This window comes from Oreochromis niloticus, linkage group LG4, assembly GCF_001858045.2.
Source record: "Oreochromis niloticus isolate F11D_XX linkage group LG4, O_niloticus_UMD_NMBU, whole genome shotgun sequence".
In the NCBI taxonomy this organism is placed as follows: Eukaryota; Metazoa; Chordata; class Actinopteri; order Cichliformes; family Cichlidae; genus Oreochromis; species Oreochromis niloticus.
The window spans coordinates 20053375-20075214 of record NC_031969.2 but is presented as its reverse complement, the minus strand read 5'-3'; the positions used below and the strand labels follow the sequence as shown (position 1 = coordinate 20075214).

The 21840-nt window shown below is 43.2% G+C and overlaps 1 protein-coding gene across 1 annotated transcript in view; it reads right to left on the bottom strand.

Annotated features, from left to right (window-relative positions):
- The window catches only part of dnaaf5 (dynein axonemal assembly factor 5), a 28187-nt gene that overhangs the window by 2836 nt on the left and 3511 nt on the right, over positions 1-21840 (bottom strand). The window contains exons 5-12 of the mRNA XM_003450055.4: positions 20454-20686; positions 19879-20103; positions 16238-16381; positions 14670-14838; positions 9037-9184; positions 5007-5157; positions 3544-3700; positions 3081-3272 (exon numbers count right to left, since the gene is read on the bottom strand). Coding sequence (XP_003450103.1) covers positions 3081-3272; positions 3544-3700; positions 5007-5157; positions 9037-9184; positions 14670-14838; positions 16238-16381; positions 19879-20103; positions 20454-20686 — 1419 coding nt within the window. The remainder of the gene's footprint in view (positions 1-3080; positions 3273-3543; positions 3701-5006; positions 5158-9036; positions 9185-14669; positions 14839-16237; positions 16382-19878; positions 20104-20453; positions 20687-21840) is intronic.

Here is a 21840-nt window from a genome sequence, read left to right as displayed (position 1 = left end):
TCACTCAGCGAGACGCGAGGTCGCGTATTCCACAAAGAGTCTCTGAGCACAGTTTGAAGAGCCGGACTCACAATCATATACTTAAACTGTTTGAGGCACATGTGCTGAAAAGAATAAGTTCTAAATCTCTGTGTCATTTATTTCTTTAAAACACTTTGGAGCCTCTTGGAAATTTCCAAGAACTCTTTCATGACTGTAACATCATTTAGGTGCCATTCAAACTATTGGTTTCCAAACCTTTTCAGCCTAAATGCTTCAGACACACAATTTTACACAATTGTGTCAGAAAATAAATCTGGGTTTAAAAGAAAACATTTTGTTTGTGTAAATGTCCCTCATTTTTTCCATTTATAACAGCAATGTGCAAAAGTCCTGAGCCACCCCTCATTTCTTTAAATTTTGCTTCCAAGGAGCCAGTGTTGTTCTACAAATAACACACAATTTTAAATTGTATCTTGAGGCACTTTTTTACTGGCAGCCTGTTGCAAAACGGATAATTTGTTACCATTTCTTTAGTTGAATACATGAAAAATACCAACGATAATGCAGTTTGCCAGAAAGCATTTTTGCACCAACACGGTGTTTTTACAAAGCGCTATTAGCCGAAAACTCCCTATATTTCGGCATTGGTGTGCATTGTGTCCTTAAAAAAATTTGAGGAAACTGGACAAGTGGAGGACAAAAGAAGATGTAATAAGTCTTAAAAAAATATCCAGCACAGACCTGACACAGGATCTGAGTGGTGCCTCTGGACCTTTGGTTGATCCCAGTGGTGTTGGATGAACCATCGGCCAAACTGGAATTATGTGTTTGTACAATCAGATTTTGACCCATCGTGTAGTCCCATATAGAAAACATGTGATTGGCTACAGCTTCCTTTTTCAGCATGAAAATGATCCCTAACATTGTGCCAATGTGGTAAAAGTATACTTGAATTAAATAAAAAAAACCCCCACACAATGAAACTAAACTATCACTGTACTTTTTGGCATCAACGATGGATGACCCCAGTCTGAGAGTCACTGGTTTCGGCTGAAATAACTAAACTAAATATTTAAACTTTTAAATATCAATAAAAAAAAACCCCAAAAAACTATTGTCTGTCACAGTATGTTAACCTGAAATCAGCCAATAATGTTAAAAACAGAGGGCTGATGCTTTTTAATAAATTGAAAAGACCAGCTGTTGTTTACAAATTTCATTCAAACAGTCTTTTGGTAGTTGTGAGTGCTGCATCACAGTCTCATGGCCAGGAAAAATGTAGGAACACTTCAGCCAGTGTGACTCATCTATCACACAGAGATCTAAGACACAGAGTAAAGACTTAACAGGCTTTGGCTATGCAGGTACTAACTGCTAGCAGAATAAACCCAACAGTGATGCGGGACTTTTCATGGGATTTGTCGACAATGCGTGCCATTGTGTGAGATACGCAACTGTTTCGTGTCCTGGATAAGTTGAGACAGTAACCACATCCTCAATTATTCCTTTCATGATTAAACTGAAACAAACAGAATCAAGGCCATGGACATCTTTCTCTCAGTTTTAAAGAAAGCGAGCAAGATCCAGGCCAGCGCTCTTCCTAATGCTCCACCTCCACAAATGCGGCTAAACGAACGTCCTAGCCTTGGCAAGAGGAATCCCATTATTTTTTCCACCCACCAAGGGGACCCTTAAAAAATAAATACAACACAGAAACTGCTCTCAATAAAAAAAAAGGAAAAAGAAAAAAGAAAAAACACTGAATGTGGGTGTGCATATAGTAAGTCTCCATCGCAGAAACAAACAGTGTCTTTGTAAAGTTCTCTTAAGTGTGAGGCTTCATGGTATTGAGGCTTCTGCGGCATCTGGCGAGTATGAAAATGCTTCTTTTTTTTTTTTAACTCAGAGAGAAAGAAAGAGAGGTTCCTTAGTGAGGCCTCTCTCTCTCTCGCTCATCACTGGCAAAGGCATCAGCACTCACCTGCATTCTGTCAGAAGCAATGACAGCTAACATCCATATGAGAGTGGGAGGGGGTGCAAGTCCAGAGGAGCAGAGGCTTGGTTAGACAGTTCAAGAGGGAAAAAAATGTGCTCAGACTTTCCACTGATACGTAAATAAAACACAGCCGTGAAGCCACTGTGGACAACAGAGGGCACGAGGAGGAGGAAAAGAGAATGACAGATAAAAGATGAAGGGATTAAGTGGGATGTGAGGGCAGATGTGAAAAGGTGGCGAGGGGCAGAGCGTCCGAATGGGGTTTTCATTTCGTGGGAGCGTTGAGAAGAGAGATCCTGAGCAGAGAGGCAAAGCTTTACCACAAACACGCACACACTCCTGTGCGTGTAGGAGGGAGTTATTATACAGACATTAAAGCTCACATACTTAACCTGTGAAATGAACATCTTAGGTAGGTCTTTATCTGGACCCCCTGGAGCCCACCAAAAGCCCAGCTCTTAATGGTCTTAAAATACTTTGACAGGGGAAATTGCACATGCTGCTTCTGGTGATAAACTGTGTGGAAAAGAGGGATAATGGTAAGCTTTGGAAAAAGGGAGCAGAGGGTACACTGGCCGACTGCCAGTAGCACAGTCTAACGTTTGATAGAAGACACCCCAAATTCCTCTCATCCCTGTCTGAGTGTTTTGGACACAGGGGGCTGATCTGCAGAGCGTCACACCTAAACTCTGCTTTCACCACCGCCTCACACTCACCATCATATTTCTCAGATAATCAAGATCGTAAGATCCGTCGCACATCATCTGAAACCAAACGGCGCACACGCAACATGAGAACGGTGCGCTTAATGTGTTCCAATGAGTTACAGTTACAGTCTTGCACTCTTCTCACAGCATCAGGGACTGTTGATGTCAAGGAAAAAAACAAAGCAAAGCCCAGCTGTACGAGAGTTCGTCATTGTACGTCAAGAGTTATGGTTTGGATTAAGAGTGCAGACCCAGAAGGAGCTACAGCACATTTCACCAGCAGTAAAACTTCAAATTTAAATATTTTTTTATTTGTTTTAAAAAGCAGGTTGAGGGCATGTTCGCGTCCTGCTATCAACACTCTATCCTTGTCTCTAAGCCCCACCCAGTCTTACCGAGCACTTGGTCCTGCACTGAACTGTCAGGGTCATCCAGGTGCAGGAGCAGCTGCTGAAAGAGGAGCTGCAGATGAGCACCGCAGAGCACAGGGTTGTAGTCTTTGGTCAGGCTGGAAAACCACAGCCCCACAGCCTGCAGGGCCACACCGCGCACCTCCTCGCTGCTATCATCCAGACGCTTCAGAAGCTCTGTGGAGGAAAACAAAATCATTCACAGGTAAAAATAAATAAATAAATAAAAAATGGTTTTGACTACATCAGGTTTATAATGCAAAATGTCAGGTAATGACAGATACTAGAAAGAAAGAACATATTTCACCCACACTGGCTTCTTCCAGGCTCTTTACCTTTACAATTTAAAACACCTTGAGGCAACAGTTTTGGTGCGATATAAATAAAAATGACTTGAATTGAGTCTGAACTGCATTCATACAAAATGACAGCGCACACTGTGACTTACCGGGGTAAATCTTATTGAGAGCCTCGTGGTGTAAACTGGTTCCTGTGAGTCTGAGTATGGCACACAGACAGCGACAAGCCAACAGTCGGCTCATCTGAGAGTCCTCCTCCAGGGCCGACAACACCTGGGGACGCATCCTCTCCTCCAGACAGATCAGCTGCGTACAGAACAGGCAGGGTTTCAAACTACATCGTTTCTAAAATGCAAGCCAACCAAGAAAGAAATTCTATCTCTACATAAGATGTCGAAACAGTTTGGATTTTTTCATCTAGGGGTCAGTCAGCACCACATGAGGTTTTATTCGCTTACATTGCGAAACATCAACCTGAAGTATGGCATTTACAGGTTTGGATGAGTTCACAATCACGTTGAGCTCAAGTCCAGCAGGAACTGATGTTTTAATCACACCGGCAGAAAAACAGATTGATGAACAAGGTGAGGCTCCAAGAAGTGATGGCTAAAACCTCTGTTGCCCAGTCTGTTTGCTATCGAAACCATGCAGGCGAAACAATAAAAAAAAGTTTTTTTAAAAAGAGAGCAAGGAAGGGGGAGTCAAAAAGAGGAGGAAAACTTGGCAGAGAAGTGATCCAGCATTACATCAGTGACAATCTGACGGTGCCAAGTGTAACTGGAGCTGCTAATTGTTTTCACAGGGAGCAGAGAGGAAACAATGTCCTTTTAAACGAGTCGCTGTCGAGTCGCCTGTGGAAAACACACATGACTTTCTGTTCTCCCATCGATCTGGATGTGTTGTTTAACTCAAACCCAAAATTTCTCTTTTCGAGGCTTTCCACTCCTGCAATCGTGGACACGTACACCTACGCTCACACCGCCCCACCCCAGATGTTTGCAGCTAAAGATGTCTGAAAAGACCAGGTGCTTGAGCTAGTTTAAAATGGTCACTCTGTGCACGCGAGGGCAAGTACTGCCAGATGTGCGGGTGCGGGTGCTGGTGCGAGCGCACATACTGTAAACCCGGCACATGCTCCGGCAGGCAGGTGCAAGGGCATGTTCCGGTGACAGTTCCTACATATAACAAGGGCCCAGAACAGTGGAAGCATTGTTCCTCTGGGACAAAGGTATGCGAACCCGATTGCCCCCGCGTACACCTGCTACCTGCCGTGGCCAACTCTTTCAGCCAAGGAGAGAAAGATGGCGGACAATATATTTTCCTAAAGGGCCGAGTGGGACCGTCTATTTTGATGTGAAATGGACAAAACAGAGAATCTGAAGTAAATGTCAAGCCCTGATGGATTACAGGAATGCACTACCACATCTTCTCCTTTACAGCTGAGTCAATAAAAAATATTCCTGCAGATTGGAGATCAAAAGTGCTGGAGGGAGCTCACATCCGGTATGTGCCTCCAGTGCTTGTGAGTCGCTCTGCACAGGTGGAAACAGAAAAAACTGTGTGCATCGTACTATACATGTGATGGATTTGCTGATGTCCTCTCAGTAAATACCTGTCCAGGTGTGATGGCACCTCCATGCAGCACTGCCAGCAGACAGCTGAGGGCAGAGGTGCGGACGGCAGCGGCGGTGCGGCCTGCCCGCCACACCAGGTTAGGAAGCAGGATGTCACTCAGAAACCTCTCTGAATCGTCATGGAAACGCCTGGGATGACGCACAGGAAGGGGGGGGGGGGGGGGCACGATAAGTCAGAGAAGACATCTGCTTTATGTACAAAACAGCAACCGGCGAGCACCGAAACATTTCTGATGATGTGTAAATGTAACATGACTGCTGCAGCATTACAGCTATACCATCAATATCATGGAGATTCCTACACTCGCTGTCATAACGCACAAGTGGGAGGAAGGCAGCCTGAGGCAATGACCAGAACATCTAGGTATCCTCCTTTTGCTTCTCTTTGCCTCTGGCATCCATACCAGTCTGCAATGCCCTTAACTGCAAACCAGCTCTAGCCACTGGTTCTTCATTTTATGCCACTAACCTGTCATATGCCACATGCGTTAAAGTGTTGCAACGATTCCCTGCCAGTAGAGGGGGACTGTGTGTCACAAATACAGCAAGAATTGTGCAGCTGGATGGGCTCAGTCACCTTAACAGCTCATCACGAGTGATGCCAGAGGATGGAAAGACATATTCCCACATTACAAGGATGATGTCAAGTGGTTAGGGAAGCAAGGTTTTGTGTTGTACTTGCACATCTGTATGCATGCACACCCATGCACACAGGTGCTAGGTAATTTTCACTGTATACCTAATGGGTTTATATGCACTTGAGCAATCTCTCAGAGGTGAGCGACACTCAGAAGACAGCACAGCAGAAAATTGGTCTGAAAGATGGGGAAGGGAACAAGTCTCCTGGGCATCATTGGACAAAGAAATCCACAGTAACATTTCAGCATACATTAAGTGGTCCAAGAGGAAAGCCGATCTACTCTGGTCTTTCTTACAAACCCCCATGGTTACACACTTTACTTAATTACAGGTTTATTTAAATCAGATTAGATCAGAGGCTTCAGATACAGTTATAGTCCTTATAGTTTGTACATTTTCTTGCAGCTGAGATATTCCACAATCAAATGTAAGTTCTATCATTGCAATCTGCAAGTGTTTAGGAACCACAGGAACTCGGCCACAAAGTGGCAGACAATGTAAAGTTACAGAGCGGGGTCACTGAGAGCAGAATGTGGAAAATTCACCAACCGTCTGCTGACTCAGTAACTGCAAACCTCTTCCAGCATTAACATCACCTCAGAAACTTTGCACCAGGAGCTTCATGGCATGGGTTTCCATGGCTGAGGTAGGAAGGTGCCCCAGCAAATGATGGCGTCATGGTAGAAGGCGTATTGGAAGTTTTTTGGAATTTAGCCATATTATTATTGCAATTTTCATTTCAACTACTCTGTCATTTGTTTCATTCTAGAATGTGTTATTACAGGGTCACTTCTGATAAAAGCACAGCTCAAAAAACATTCCAAAACACAAAGAAACCACATTGGAAACAAGAGAAAGAGCTCATCTCTTTTCCCCTCCCATTTTATCTTGAAACCTGACATTAAGACTAAAGACGTATCTATTGCAGTTCGTTCATGCATGAAAGCACACCGTTGTCTTCCATGTAACTCGGATCATTTTGTCCAGCCGCATACAGTGAGGGGAAAGAGGCACACACTTTCATTTCTTACACAACACCTTCTACTTAGATTTCATAGCCAGCTTTTTAATCACGACACACAAATCCACATGAAACAAAAGTGTTATGAACGTGTGCGGATGAAAGGCACGTGAACGCACACAAACTTTCCCTTTCAGCTTGTTCTATAGCGGCGCTGTCATTATGCCATTTCGGTTTCAGAACAAAGACGAGAGGTTTTCTCTATGACTATCATTGTGCTCTTGATGACATATAGCACGTGTGTGGCCTGCAATCTGCCAAGCATCAAGACCAGTCCATAAATCATGAGGGGAGAGGACTTTGGCAGAAGGCAAAGCCCCGTATAGCATGATTTAAGTTCACACTATATGAATCTGAAACCTTTTGAAGGTATACCATGATTTCTGTCATACTGAAGGTTTGTGATTACAGGAGATATCGCTCAGGGATGAGTGAACCAGTTAGCAGTGCAGGTGGCCACGTTGGAAGTGAAGAGACAGACTTCTTTTGTGCGATATGCCAAATTATGGATTAAAAAAACAAAAAATCCCACGAAAGCTGAATATCCAACTTCCACATTTTTGGCGAAGATGGCAGAATATTCTGGCTCAAGAAGACCTCCTGTTTATGTGATACTTTTCACTGAAATACATTATGTTGCCTTCTGCTGCCACTGCCGACTCGAGCCAAAAGGGACTTCTAGTGTGTTCCCATACAAAGATTAGCACTAGTTTCTTCCTCCTATTAACAAAACAAACTTTCTGACTGCAGCTTTAAGATTAGTTACACACGACACAGATGTCTCCATCTGAGGTTTTCTTTCTGATCGACGGGAGCAGCTGCTGCGAGTATCTCGGGTTTAATGCATTCCATCAGATCGCAACCCCGAGCCCATACTGAGGGCTGCACAGCTGAGGGCTCAGAGGGGACCCTGTTGGGGTGGTGCTGGTGGTGGCGTGGGGGTTGGATGTCAGACATCCCTGCTAGACCCCCCATATCTCCTTAAGCAGTCAATAACCATTCAAATTAGCGACGAGAGATTCAGGCAGCATGCGCTGTTTGCTTCAGGCAAGCTGTGAAGTGATTAATTAATCAGCGTTAGTGGATCTAATACTCCCAGTGAGACCATCTGAACTCAAATGGGACTCCCCTGCAGTCTGTATGGTGAGTGAGGAATGTGGTTTATAATTTCAGGATAGCAGACTGCATCACATAACCCTAGCTTCTCTCCATCCTGTTTGTTTTACAATTGATTTTATGACTTTTTTATTTAAAAAAAAAATAAAAAAAATTAAAGTATGTCTGGGCCTGGTGCCCAGAAATGGAGCAGAAATTATGACCTCGTGGCTTCGGAATTACCTGCCTGAGGAGAAATGTTTTACAGATTCAGAGATTCTTTTAAATCCCTGGTTCTGGCAGAATCTTTTAGACTTTTTTTTATTGTTTTCATCCACTTATTTATTTTTTTGATGGCATTTGGAGCCTCCTAGGAGAGCCATTTCAGGCATGTCCTGCCAGGAGGAGGCCCCCAGGGAAGATCCATGACTCACTGGGGAGATTATATCTGCCGGCTGGCTTGGGAACGATTTGGTATCAACCCACTGAGATTGGTGTCCCAAGGACCCTAGCCCAGATAAGCGGTAGAGGGAGCAAGGAAAGATGGATGGACGGCGTTTTGCATTTGTCCTTATTATTTCACATGAAGATTTCTGGATGTAAACATAGTGGAAGCTTTCTGATTTACATTTCTCGTCTGCGTGCAGTTTGAGTCGTACTGACTAATCACATTTGACCAGGCCTTGGTTGCATACAAGTAAAACTGTCCATGTAGAGAGAAAACGAAGGAGTACAATTTCACGCAATGATGTTTTACCCACGTAAAAATTATTTTCAATAGCAAACAACGACCAAGATGTGAAACTGGAAATCTTGGCCCTCGGATTATTAGATAATTTACATTATCTGATATTCCGAATATCCTGGCCACACTGAAAGCTCCAAAATATTGGCTGTTGATTCAAAAGTTTTCCTGTTGTATGTAAAAAACACTCTGTAACCTCTGTATTTATAGGTGTGAATAAAGCTAATTGTCATTGTGCATCCTCAACAATTTATACAATTCCTCATTTTGTGCATGCATTCCTAATTATGGTTCCTTGTTAGCATGTTTTGAATGAACACAGTGATGTAAAGTCCAGAAAGTGTAAACTAAAGCCGATTAGTTGGAAATTTAAAGTCTGAACCTCATGCAGAGAAAAGGATGAAACAGCAAATGAGTGTGCAGTTAAGTGTGAAATATTCATGAACATCAGACAGAAACATCTCATTCCCGAGTTCTGTTCTGTAGTGTGAACGCGTGTCACTCTCACCCCTGAGAATCCAGTGTTTTGTCTGCATCCAGCAGCAACTTTGCAAGCATTGTGAAGATGCTCATCCTCATCTCTGGGTCTCTGTTTGGTTGCAGGCAGTTATGGAGAAGAGGCATTAACTGGCTCAAAAACTCGCCGATCACTGGACCTTTAAAAACACACACAGACAAAGTTGCATTACTACAAATATCATTTCTTTTTCTGGTCTAACACACTTTTGCACAAAGAGGAGTCGCATGAAGCTGTAGATGCTGACTTTGTGTGGCCTGTATTTTAACCACTAGGCCACCATATGCCATAGGCTCCATTTATTTATGCAAGGACAAGGACAAAGCTATTTCAGGTCTACCTGCTACCTTTGTAATGCAGATGTTTGCAAAAGAACTGGGTGAATTTGTGACAGTGGGGACAGTAAGTATTAAAAAAAGGCTCATTGGTGTACTTCAATATGACCTCAAAACACCTCAAAGCCACAGCCAAAGGCACTGAATGTTTTTTTTAAATCCAGTGATGAGAAAAACATGACTGTACCCATCTGAACTTCAGTATCTCACTTTATTATACAAACTTTGATACACTCTGTGGATAGACATGCACAGTGGCACTGCACCCTTAAACTGAAAAGGTTTGTATACAGTATAAAGCTAAAAAACAAATTAATGTAGTGTAATGCAGCGTCACCCATGCTTGGGCTTCAAAACACAATAAAAGTTCATTTGTATGCCATTTAAAATTCAAGTACTGATTTGGAGGGGCAGAATATTCAAACTCGATTTTCACATTTTAATAATTTTTCTGTTTTTGCTGATTTTCTTAACTTTAATTACTTTTTTATTAATACAAAGTTCCATTCACACAGGCCTAGAGACCAATCAGCCACAACCTCTCTGACAGACGGATGACCGATGTAATCTTAGAGCTGCCTTTATAAGATGTGTGCAACAGTGGAGAGTGGACAAAAAGGTGGGGACAGAGAGTTAGGGGAAGACACGCACCAAAGGTCACCAGATCGAACTCAAACCCCACCTGCTGCCTTGCAACCTATGCCCACCTGCTCACCCTGTGAGCTAAACTGGCGCCCTAGTAACAGATTTCTGATGAACACAAAAAAGCTGCTTTGCGCTGCCATATTTAAACAAATCTCCTGTGTTCTCCTACCTTTCCTCAGACCAGCTGACTGCGCGTTCTGCATTTGGAAAGAAAAAAATAACACACAGATGCACAATGGAAATTTCAGTGTCCAGAAAGACTGTTGTTCAGCCCAATTCTCGCATTACCAGTATAACCATTATCACTACTTCAGCAGTGCTTAAACCTGGATTCTTCTTTCAAAGGACTGAAGTTCATTCAGTCCTTTGAAAGTCTTATTTTTTCAGTCTTATTTTTACCCAACTACTAAATGCTAAATCCCTCCATAAGATATTTGCGTTTGTGAATTTTCTCAATAGCACTTTGTCAGGACAAAAAAGAAAAAGAAAAAAAAAAGCCCCTGTTTTTTTGCTTTGTTTTTACGTTTTTTAAAAGGCACTGACATATTGTTGAGTTATTACAAACCGTGGACTGGTGAGACATTAACACTGAGTCAGAGGAAATGAGATGTAAGAAGATCTTTGTGCGCCACTGTTTTTATACAAATGTCTTTTACAGGAAAATGAGAAACTCACCGCGCAAATATCCCCAGTTACATTCATGCCTACGCACGCTTATCCACTTACAGTCTTGCAGCATGTTTACACAGCTATATATAGTGATCTCTCTGTGTGTAATGAGTGATAAGTGTCCATGCCCTGTTTGGACAGACAAACAGAGTTCATGACCTGTTTATACAGACACGAGTGGAGACGAAGGAAATCCTGACATGGCCCGGGGATGCTAGCCAGCGACAAAAAAAGATATGGGAAAACATCGCGGGGCAGACCTTTTCCATCCAAAGGGAATTTGTGAATCACAGAATGTGTTATTTAAGCAGAGGTAGCTAAAAATGACTACCGATGTGGCAAGGCAAAACCAGAATATTTCAATTATAAACAATTAAAAAAAGCAGTCAGCATCTATTTTATCCTTTAACAAGGGAGAATGGGAGTGAGAGAGATTGTGAGTAATTGCGCCATACAAGCAGACATTCTGACACCAGCTGGAGAACAAAAGACTGAGGAGGATATGAGCAGGCAATAATTATTCCTGTCTCTTACAAACACAGATGGAGTGTTTGAAGAGCTGATGAGCCAGCAAAATGACCAATTCTCAGTTGTCATATCAACTACCGTCAATTGTCCAAAAGGGACCCAATTTTCCTGAATCATGTGGACATCAAACACAGTGATAAAACGATAACACGACTGTCTGTTTTGCTGCCCGTAGCAAAGTCCTTGGGATGTGTTAATAGAACATCTGCAAGAATGAAACCTAGCGAAGCTTAACCCTGGAAAACATTTTGTTCAGTTCTGTTTATTATTTCATGCTATTTTGGCTGTGTTGAATTAACATAGCTCATATTTGCCAGACAATAAAATTTATTTATTTATTTTAATTTTAGAATTGTTGTCTCAGTTCCTTAAATTAGCTTAAAATGGTTAAGCTATGCAAAAACCTTCACATTTCATCCTCAGGCCCCCGGCCCCCCCAAAAAAAATGCCCCACTGAAAATTCAATTTTTTGTTCCCACATTTATCTTGACAGCAACTAACAAATTCATTTATGTTAACATTTTATTTTGGACCGCTCTCCTTCAATTTTAAATTTTTATATTTGCCCACCAGTTGGCGCTACTACTTTTTACCATTCAAAGCAGAATGCAGTAAAATTTCACGTTTTTTTTCCTGTTTTCCTCAAGGATGCCTTGCTACTGAAATCATACATGTGTGCAGGTATTGATGGTAAATTATGGTTTGTTTGTGCGTGTACCAAGCTTACATATCTTTGTGGGGACAAAAAAAAAAAAGGAATATTACTATACTTGTAGGGACCAACAGCCCTTATGGGGACAAAATGCCTGTCCCCACGACTTTGAAGGCATTTTTGAGACTGAAAATGTGGTTTTAGTGTCAGGGTTACAATTAGGTTATGATAGGTTTTGGCTAAGGGTTAGAGTTAGGCATTCATTTTTGATAGTTAGGAGTAGGGTAAGCATTATGTCAATTAGATATCCCCAGTAAATGATGAGTAACCTTTCAGAGCTTCAAAGATGTCTCAGCAGCAAGAACCAAAAAAATTGACTTTGTTGAATATTGGGTTCTTGCTCAGGCAGTTTATGCAGCTGCACTGCAGCCATGGTTAGAAGTATGAACAGTAGTGCAGGAGCAGTCATTTTGGAGAAGACTTTAGAGCACACCGGAGGCACTGGAAATGATCGTGCACTATGAGTGTGAAGATGGCACCTTATCCTCCTCTGAGGACTCTGAGGCTGACGTGGAGGAGGCCTCAGAGGTAGAAACAGACAAGCTGGACTCCAACTCTGACTCATCTGAAGGTGAGAGTGAAAAGGAGATGGCAGTAACAGGATGGACCTCTCCATCTCCATATTTTGGTTATCCCCATATTTTGTCTCCCACAAAGACTGCAATGCCCAGCTACATCCCAGGGGCCAGAGGTTTGACCCCGAGACTGACACACCCTGCCACCAGCTATGCACTGCTGCTGATGGATGAAATCCTGCAGCAAAATGTGGCCATGAGAAACCCCGAATGGGAAACACTCATGTGTTTTCCATGCGGAAAGGAGGAACTGCAGGCTTATGTGGAGATGCTCATTTTTGACGGTGTTTATAGGTCAAAAAAAATTAATCAGTTCCAATCTGCAGGGTGCTGCTCCAAGCCCCTTTCATCAGCAAATGTAAGGGCAGTGTGACCTTTGCACAGACAGAAAGAGAAGAGCTGGCGGCACCACGTGGAACGCTTACATGCAAAGATCAGTCTGTCCAGCAGCCTCTGCTTCACCTCAGCTGGAGTCCCTCTTCTTTAAAGGGTTAATCCAAAAACTATAATTAATACTTGTAGTTTTAAAAGACTGCGTCATTTAAAGTGGAAAAAATATTACTATATACTACTTTTACAGCTGTTTGTTTGTGAAGAGGTGGCAATATTTTCATTAGGATGAGTTAAAAAAAATCTGACTCTGTACAAAAAATAAAAATGCATGAAAATAAATGAATAGAATGATACTATAATTCTTGAAATGTAGTTTATTTTATTAGTATTTAGTAGTTTTTTGTTTTGTTTTTTCAATTAAAAAAAGAGTGGAGCTGTCCAAACATAATGGCCTTTAAAGGGTTAAAAAAAAAGAATGATTAATAATCTTTTATACATTTCAGGCTGAAGTATTTTTAGAAGACTGAGTCATTTAAAGTAGAAAGAAAATATTACTCTATAATATTTCTACAGCAGTTTTTGGGAAAGTGGCATTTTGTGGCCTTAGGGTAAAAAGAGTCAGTTTTTTTAAGGATCATCTAAAGATTAAAGCATTATTCAATATGAAAACAAAACACACACACACACACCTTTAAACAGACACGCACATGGACACACAAACACTGAGCTTCAAAGTGTCCTTGATCCAGGAGAAGGTCAAGAACAGGCAGCTTTGCTGCTGTTTGATGTAGTGACCTGCACAGGGATCACTGGACTTAGAGTGGACTGGTCAGTAAGTGTGTGAGAGTCTGTGAAAGAGTAAAAGAGAGAGAGCATGTGTGTGAGTGTGTGTGTGAGAGAGAGAGAGGGGGAGAGAGAGGATTATGAGGGGGGGGTACCCAGCTGCTCAGTCAATTAGAAAGGGAGTAGTGAGATGGAGATAAAAGCGTGGTGCAGGGAGGTGGTGATGATAGAGGGTTTTATGGGATAAAGGGATGCAAAGAGAAGTCTCAGAACCAAACCGAGGGTCACAGCTTTTAACCCTCTGTGTCACCCACATACACACACTCTAACTGCTTTACAAACAGAAGGGAAGACAGAGACGTACAAAAGTCAGGCAGCCAAATTCTCTCCTGTGTGGACAGTCACTCACAGGGATTGATCTTAGACAGTGACAAAGTATGCGCTGCCTTGGGAACTGTCAGGTATTAACTAGCATAATTTTTTTATCCTTAACATTTGACTATCGACATGGATTGTGCCGACAGCGCTGACATCAGCTCTGACTGCTGAGATTAGGACCTCTCCAGCTTCTCTCAGGAGGAGTGTGGGACCATGAGCAAACATCAGCAAGAACCAATGAGAGCTGGTAGGATGTGTTTTCATGATTCCTCCTCCTTCTGTGCAAGCAGGACAAAGACAACAATACAAACAAAACCCCGAAAAACCCAAAGCTATTCCAACTATTTGTGCAGTAAAGCGTATGCGCTGCCTTCAATATGGACTACATGTATGTGAAGGACACATAACTTGATTCTTAAAATATGATGTTGTATATTGTGTCGGAACAAGCTGAAAAATTACTACCACATGAGGTGGACGTGAACCTGCTCAAACTGATGGATGTAGTGATTTTCTTCATGTGGCAATTCGAAGTGCCGATGTCTTAAAAACCTTACTGCATTTTTTTTTCCACTTTTACCACTGTAGAGTCTATACATGCAAAAACTTCAGCACCTGCAGTATAAAGTGGCTACATCTTGCGCACATACAAGCTTCAGCTCTCACCTGATTGTGTGACTACGATATGCAGCTGAAGTCTCTCTGGGGAGTAACTGGACCAGGTGTTGACAGAGGCAGACAGCCAGTCCAGCAGCTGGCCCATATGTTGTCTATAGAGCTCCATCACCGAGTCCAAGCCCTGCACCCTACACAAGAACTCCACACTCTCCAACGCCTGAAGGAAAGAGGGGGGTAGGTGGAGCAAAATTATGTCAACATAAGTTTAGACTGCAAGGTTTACTTGAAATCATGAAGTGTCTATAAAAATAAAAAAAAAAATAAAAAATCAAACAACAAACAAACAAAAAAAGCAGAACTCTGAGCGGGAGTAAGGCTTAGCAAAGATGAGACAAAGTGATAAGAGAATTATTTCAGCTGAACAGCTACTGGTTTCCAATAATTTCAGGAATTCGGATGAGACACAAAAGCATCGTGTGAAGCCATGGGAAGAATAACACAGCAGACATGACAGGGTCTCACACAGACAACCACTCAGAAACTAAAACCTAGATACACAGGATGTCACAAAGGCACAGGAACCGCCAGTACATGCACACACACATCAATAAAGCTGAGCTCAGAGGAAAGGGAAAGAATGAAAGAAAAAAAAAGGGATAGTAAATACTTAGCTGACTTCTTATGGCAGGGAAACAGACCTATGGGGCGCTTAATAATTCCCGTTGTAGTCCCTTAGGGATGGACGGGGACAGATACATTGTTTGAGTCACAAATTGGCTCTTTCAGAAGAGAGCCAGACAACCCTGAGCTGTCCGCTGATGGGAAAGACATGCCCCTTTTCTGGGAAAACAAGTTCTTCTTTTCCTCTGGGTCCGGGAATGCCCAAGGCCATTCTCACCATTCCTCTCTTTCTTAATCCATTCCTTCCCATCTCTTCTCTACTCACTGTGTGAACATACACACTGATGCAGACAGACATAAACACACAGTCACACTGGTGGCCCGTGTGGTGTCTGGTGAGTATCTGTGCCAGTTCCTTCCCGCTCCTCTCCCTATCATTAGCCTACGATTGGCGACAAGAAGTTAGATGACATGTTGACCTCAGATGCCACTGGCTTCACTTGTCACTGGTCCTGTTTGTGCTTGGCATGTGGAGGCTGACCACAAGATGAGAGGTCATTTATTACCTGCATATGAGATGGCTTTTTTTCACCTGAGGAGGCTTTATGGAACTAAATGGGGCTTCGCTTATGACACAAACCTGTGTCACAAGTGCAACACAACTCATCCACCCCTATTTCTGTTCGTTTCTTTCATTCTCCACCTTTTCCCCGCCTCCTTTCCACAAAGACTGGATTTAAAGTTCCACTCCAAAGGTGCAATTTCAGCTCCCGTGGCTAAGTGGGTAATTATACAGTTTGAGCCCATGTAAATGCTTACATTCCTCGAATAGCTCTCGTGTCATAAAACCTGCTTACCTTTCTAGTAAAAAAAAATTAAAGGGGAAAAACAACAAGTGAAGGGGAAAATTGTGCAATTTCAGAGCAAAATGTAGACGAGAGCTGCAAGAAGGATGGATCTGGACCTGTGACTTCATGATGTGGATGTTTTCTCACCTTTTCGCTCAGCTGTGGCTCAGTGGAGAAGCTCTGGACAGCGATGAGCACTTGGAGCAGCTGCAGGCTCACTGAGCTGCAGTCTGACTCACACTGATGCAGCAGCACATCCACACACGCCAGCAACTGCTCCAAGTACATAACCTGTGAGAGGCGTGGTAGGAATGCATTATTATTAAGACTGTCTTTTCTTTGTCAATTCTAAGAGGCAATGCCGCTTTTTTAACCAGGTGACATCATTCTGGAACAACTAAATGGCCGCTTGTCTCATGTTTCCTACCAGTAATAACAGATGAACAAGATACACAGTAACACAGAGTGAGAACTTTTTTCCCCTCATCTGAAAACACACGAGTGTGTGTGCAATTGCTGACACTTGTCAGGCAGTGTTGTGGTGAGCTCATGTTTAGACAAAGACCTGCAGGTCAGACTAATTTCCATGCCATCACTGGGACCGTGGCCTTTTTTTCCCCCTGTTTTCACACAGCCTGTCATTAGGGTGTCAAGGGGGTAGAGTTAGAAGGAGAGTGAGGGGTGGAAGGTGTAAGTGTGATTGAGAGTGTGTGATTTTGTATGAGTTGTTAAGAGGAAGAGTGCCCTCCAGGTGTTTGCTTTGGTCTGCTGGAAGACCAGTTGGGTTTTGAAATGGTTTTGGTGGTAGTTGGCTGACTAGCACTAGGTGGCGCACTCTCTTTTCCCAAATTTGAATCCTGGGATTAATTTCCAAGCAATCAGGGGTTACAGCAAAGTCATATAGCAATGCAAAAATAGACTAGAGCAAACACTTAAACACAACTCGCCTGCTGCACCACGCACTGGTCTTTGAATGCATTTCTCGTGTCATTGACCGGGGGGGGGGTCCCTTCTTATGACTGAGCTTTTCACTGGGACATACACACAGCAGGGGCACCAGGGAAGCAGTACTGGAATTAACGCGGCACACACATTCAAATGCCGCATATTAAACATTCGCAGAAAACAACGATTAGGGCTGGCCGAGAGTGAGGGAGCGGAAAAAGTGGTGCGGTGTAATGACTAGGTGGACACCTGGAGCAGGTCGAGATACACCTGGTTTTATTGGCCTGGGCAAGTTCCAGAGGCCCTCGTCACCTCGCGTACGTGCATCTGTCCACCGCTGGATGCATCACTTACGATACTCCTCTTTAAGAAGCTATACTACGACCTGGAATTTCTATCCAATGGGGAACCCCCCCCCACTCCACCAACAGCTACCGACATTGCTATAGCAACAGAAAAACAAACACTGGGAGTAGATGCAATGTCGACCCTTTGCAGTGAGCTGAAAGTTGCCTTTTTTGCAGTCTTTGTCTGCCCTTCAGTTGAGCAGTGAGCGGTATCCAGCTGTCGCTGGTGACAAGGTGCATGCACACAGGAGACTTGCTAATGTATGAAAGTACGCTTGCTTATTCAGCAGAACAGTTGATGTTGCGACATTGTGAAGCTTCTCCGTGTGCAGACAAGATGAAAAGACCTTTCTTCTAAAGCCTGGCTGTGAAACTCACAGAGCTCTTCCAGTTCTAACTATCTTTACCAATCCACACCAGCCCTGCAGATGTGCTGATGTCTCTATCACCATGGCAGCCTAAAACACAGGGACACCACAGCTGTGAAAGGTGTGTATGATATGATCCACTGAGGCCATGTGGGAGTCATAAGAAAACATAAATTTCACATCTGAACACGGTGGCTTCTTTAACCACCCTCTTTCATGTCCGCTCAAGCTCCTGAAATCATCCTCAATTTATAACCGAAAGTTTTTTTGTTTTTCCACGAAGCATCTGTCATTTATTTTTGTGAGTCGTCCCACCCCCCCTTTCTCAAAATAAAGAAAAGAAAACACAGCTGAAAGAGCCTGTGAGGTTATGTCGTGCAGAAGCATCATATATCAGCTCCTTACAGGGCCTTCAAGTCTGCCTACGCTCACTCTGAAGTTTATTTATCTTTAATTTCTTAACAGGCTTCATTGTGTTCAAGTCAGACTTCACCTTCTCCTTTTTCTCTGCCTCTTGTTCAGGTGGTACATAACTCTCTGAAGAGTGCACTTATATTTTAAAGACCTTTAAATGTCTATATTTATAAAAAATTAAGAATAAAATAAGGTACTGAGTGTGGCTTACTTTCTATGCTGCCATTGTGCCTGCAGCTGAACAAACTTTTATCCATTAATAATCAAAAGCAGGTCAATCTAAAGGTATTCAGAGTCAGCATTTTACTGCAGAGAGAGATCACCGGCATGCTGAATGCAGGTGGTCCTGTCTCCAGTGGTGTTATTTACAGCTACACGGAGATCTGGCCCGTCTCCATGCTATGAACTCTGCCTGTTGTCAAAGAATGTTGCAGGTGCTTTGTCTCTGCCACCTCCCCTGAGCAGTGCTCTGTGCTTTGCCCTCAGAAACAGAGGAGGAGAATGACAGAGTAAGATAGATGGAGAGACAGACAGAGAGGAAGCAGAGGTCTCCCTGCATCTGTGCGACAGCATGTGACTGTCCCATCCGGTTAATTCTTTTTCTGGTTGACCCCACCAGACAGCAACGAGGGAGGACAGAAGGAGGTCAGTTTCCGTATTCATTTATCACCAGCCTTGACCAGTCAGGCTTTGAAATTTCAGGGATTCCTTGAATGGCATGGCTGAACCGCAGTCTGGCGCTAGGAGCTCGCCTGGCTATTAAAAAACCAAAAAAACCAAAGCCTTTGCGTTGCCTTGCCTGCTCAGAGGGGTCACAGCAGTCATCCTGGGGTCACATGAATTAGTGGATTTTTGTTATTATTATCTCAAGGAGGAAATTCTTGCAGGGCACTACGAGAAGGGATGGGGTCATGGGTATAGGTAGGCCCGTCGTGCAGTTATCTGGCAGACAACTGTTATTGTGAAAGGGAAACATATTTGGCGCTAGAGGAAAAGAAGCATGGAAATGTCTGCTCCGCACACGATAGGAATTTTCCTCTTATTTACAAAGAAAGCCCAAATGTATTTCAGTCACAGTTCATAGTTGCGATTGAGCAGAGGCGGTGCCATCAAAGACGTGCAATGCTAGATTTGAAAAACACCATGTGGCCCTGAGTGTCACCTTAACAGACTTGGCATTTTGGAGAATTCCTCCACAGTGAACCTCCTGAACTCACCCCATACAGTAGAGCTATTGAAAAGTCTTGAAGACTCTCACCTTATCATCAAACTTATTTCCATAACGGACAAATTACACCAGAAATATATACAGTAGACGATTGCTGCAAAGTCACTGCCAATAATAAGAGTGCTAAGGTACACAGAGAAAGCAGAAAATGACCCTTTATGACACTGCCAAGATCATCTAACATGACTTTAAGAGAAACAGCTAGTGCACACAGACTAGCTGGGATGGGGAAAATCAAAACATGGCTTCCTGTGAGGGACGGTAAGCTGTCATCAAAACAAGTGTGATTTTAATGTTTTAACTTTTTCAATGTGTTCCTCCCTTACCAGTAAACTTCATACTGGAAATAAGCTAAAAAACAGTAAGAGGATGTGTTTGTAGTGGGCGAGCAGGAGGTACATGGCATTACTGGAAGAACACTCATACTCAGGTAAATGAGTTCAAAACAGGCCAACCACAACGAAACCCGAGCTTCCCTCTGCTGACCTGTTGATATCCCTGGCACACATCGGGCTGGGCCAGAGCGTTGGCGACCTGCTGGATGTGTGGTTTAAGGAGGGGCCTGGAGCATCCTCTGAGCACGGCAGCCAGCACCATGAGGGGGGCCCAAGGGTGGGAGGAAGAGTGTGGGCTTGCCACGTGATCCAGCAGCAGTTTGAGGAAAACAGGTGGAGGGACAAAGGTCCCTATCAGTTTAGCAGCTGCCAGACACTGAAGGTGGAAACAGAGAGGAAGAGAGTCAAGAGCAGAGACCTGAGGGAGTGTCAAGGATGATGAGGAGAGGAAGTCATTCTTTCAATTTTCCACACATCAAAGATCAGCCTAATCCTCACATGCAAACAGGTGCATCCCAAGTCCTTGAGCCCTGATTGGCCCAGTTTAAATATAGAAGCATGTTTAGACTGACATGAAGAATAACTGCTGACTCAGCAGAAACAGTGCTATTTTACAGTATGTGCAGATGTGAAATTTACTGAATTCCACATTTAAAACAATCAAACAAAAAAAATCTTTTAAAAACAACGTGATGTATAATCTGCTCCACTTCTCTGGTTACTCACATTGTTGACTACGTCCCTCTCGCTATCTGTGCAGGCCCGATAGAGGGTGGCCAATAGAGCTGGCAGGTGCTGGATGCAGTGGTCCTCGGCGTGGAGCAGCAGCACTGAGAGAAGCTGAGAGGTCTTAACCCGCGTTGGCACCAGCCAATCGGTCACATCGTGTGTGATAGCCGGTACCAGCTTCCCCAGATTTCTCACAACCAGCTCTCTGCAGCCCAACCCTGGACGCTCCACTGCAAGAGAAATTGAAACATTCACCTAAGCATACTCTGCCACTGTTTGTAATCTGTATTTTCTTTGGAAAAACTCCGTCTCATTCATTTAGCATTAAGATGGAGACTTCCAACAGAAAATAGCAGATAATAGAGAGAGATTTGCTTTACACATTTTACTGAACACTCTCCAGGATGCTAGGTTGTGATCAAAAGTATCTCAAATATCACATTTTCTGTTCAGATACATTTCATAATTAATTTATGTGTAGTCTACGTGTGAAATCATTGTGTTACGCATATTGTTATGAACTATATGAATCCTTAAAAAGAGCATTTACAGCACAAGAAATGCCACCGATTCACATATTTTCAAAAGTGTGCTGAGTGGGCTCTACATTCTCTAGAAACCTCCCCCAAAAAACACTGTTTTTGACTGAGATTCGGCCAAAAGGGGCTTGTCAGAGCAAGAGTTAACACTTTCCCATATAGCCTTCTACATTTCACTTTTGCTTGTCTTTCTTTTCACTAACCTGCCGCCTTATTGCCCTTCTCCTATAGGCACACTAATGAGAGAGGAAGGGAGGACTAAAGGAAGCCAGAGATAAATCAGAGAAACACAACAGGACAAGACCAAACAAGGCCCTTTCTGGTTGTCTCTCACTGTTTGACAGTGACCTCTTCACACTGGGAGGCCCGGCAGATTTATGATCGCAAGACAAAAAGGGAAAGAAGGAAAGAGAGAAAGAGTCTCTTCCTTTCCCGTCGCCAGGCAGAACCAGTATTCATCCCTACTGTCACATGTGGAGCAGTGGGACGTGTACAGGAGCTTTTTTTTAAAAATGCAGACTTGTGCAACCGTGCTGTGCACATATTTGTCCTGGCCCTCTAGGCAAACTGCAGGCCAACTATTGTGGCCATGTTTCAGGTTCATATTGCTACCAGGCCCGAGGCAAACACTAATCTTTCCAAGCCAGTACCTGCCCTGACAACAAAGCTGTCATAGACTGCATCATTTCTTCTTACTGTACATTATAACTATGAACAGCTGTAATAAAGAGACACGATTTAGTGTAGTAGGGTGCAGCTATTACATTTAGCTTTACACTGACAAGCAGCTGCTTTAAGAACTCTGAGTCTAGACAAGAAAGTAAAACCCCCATATATAGAAAGCT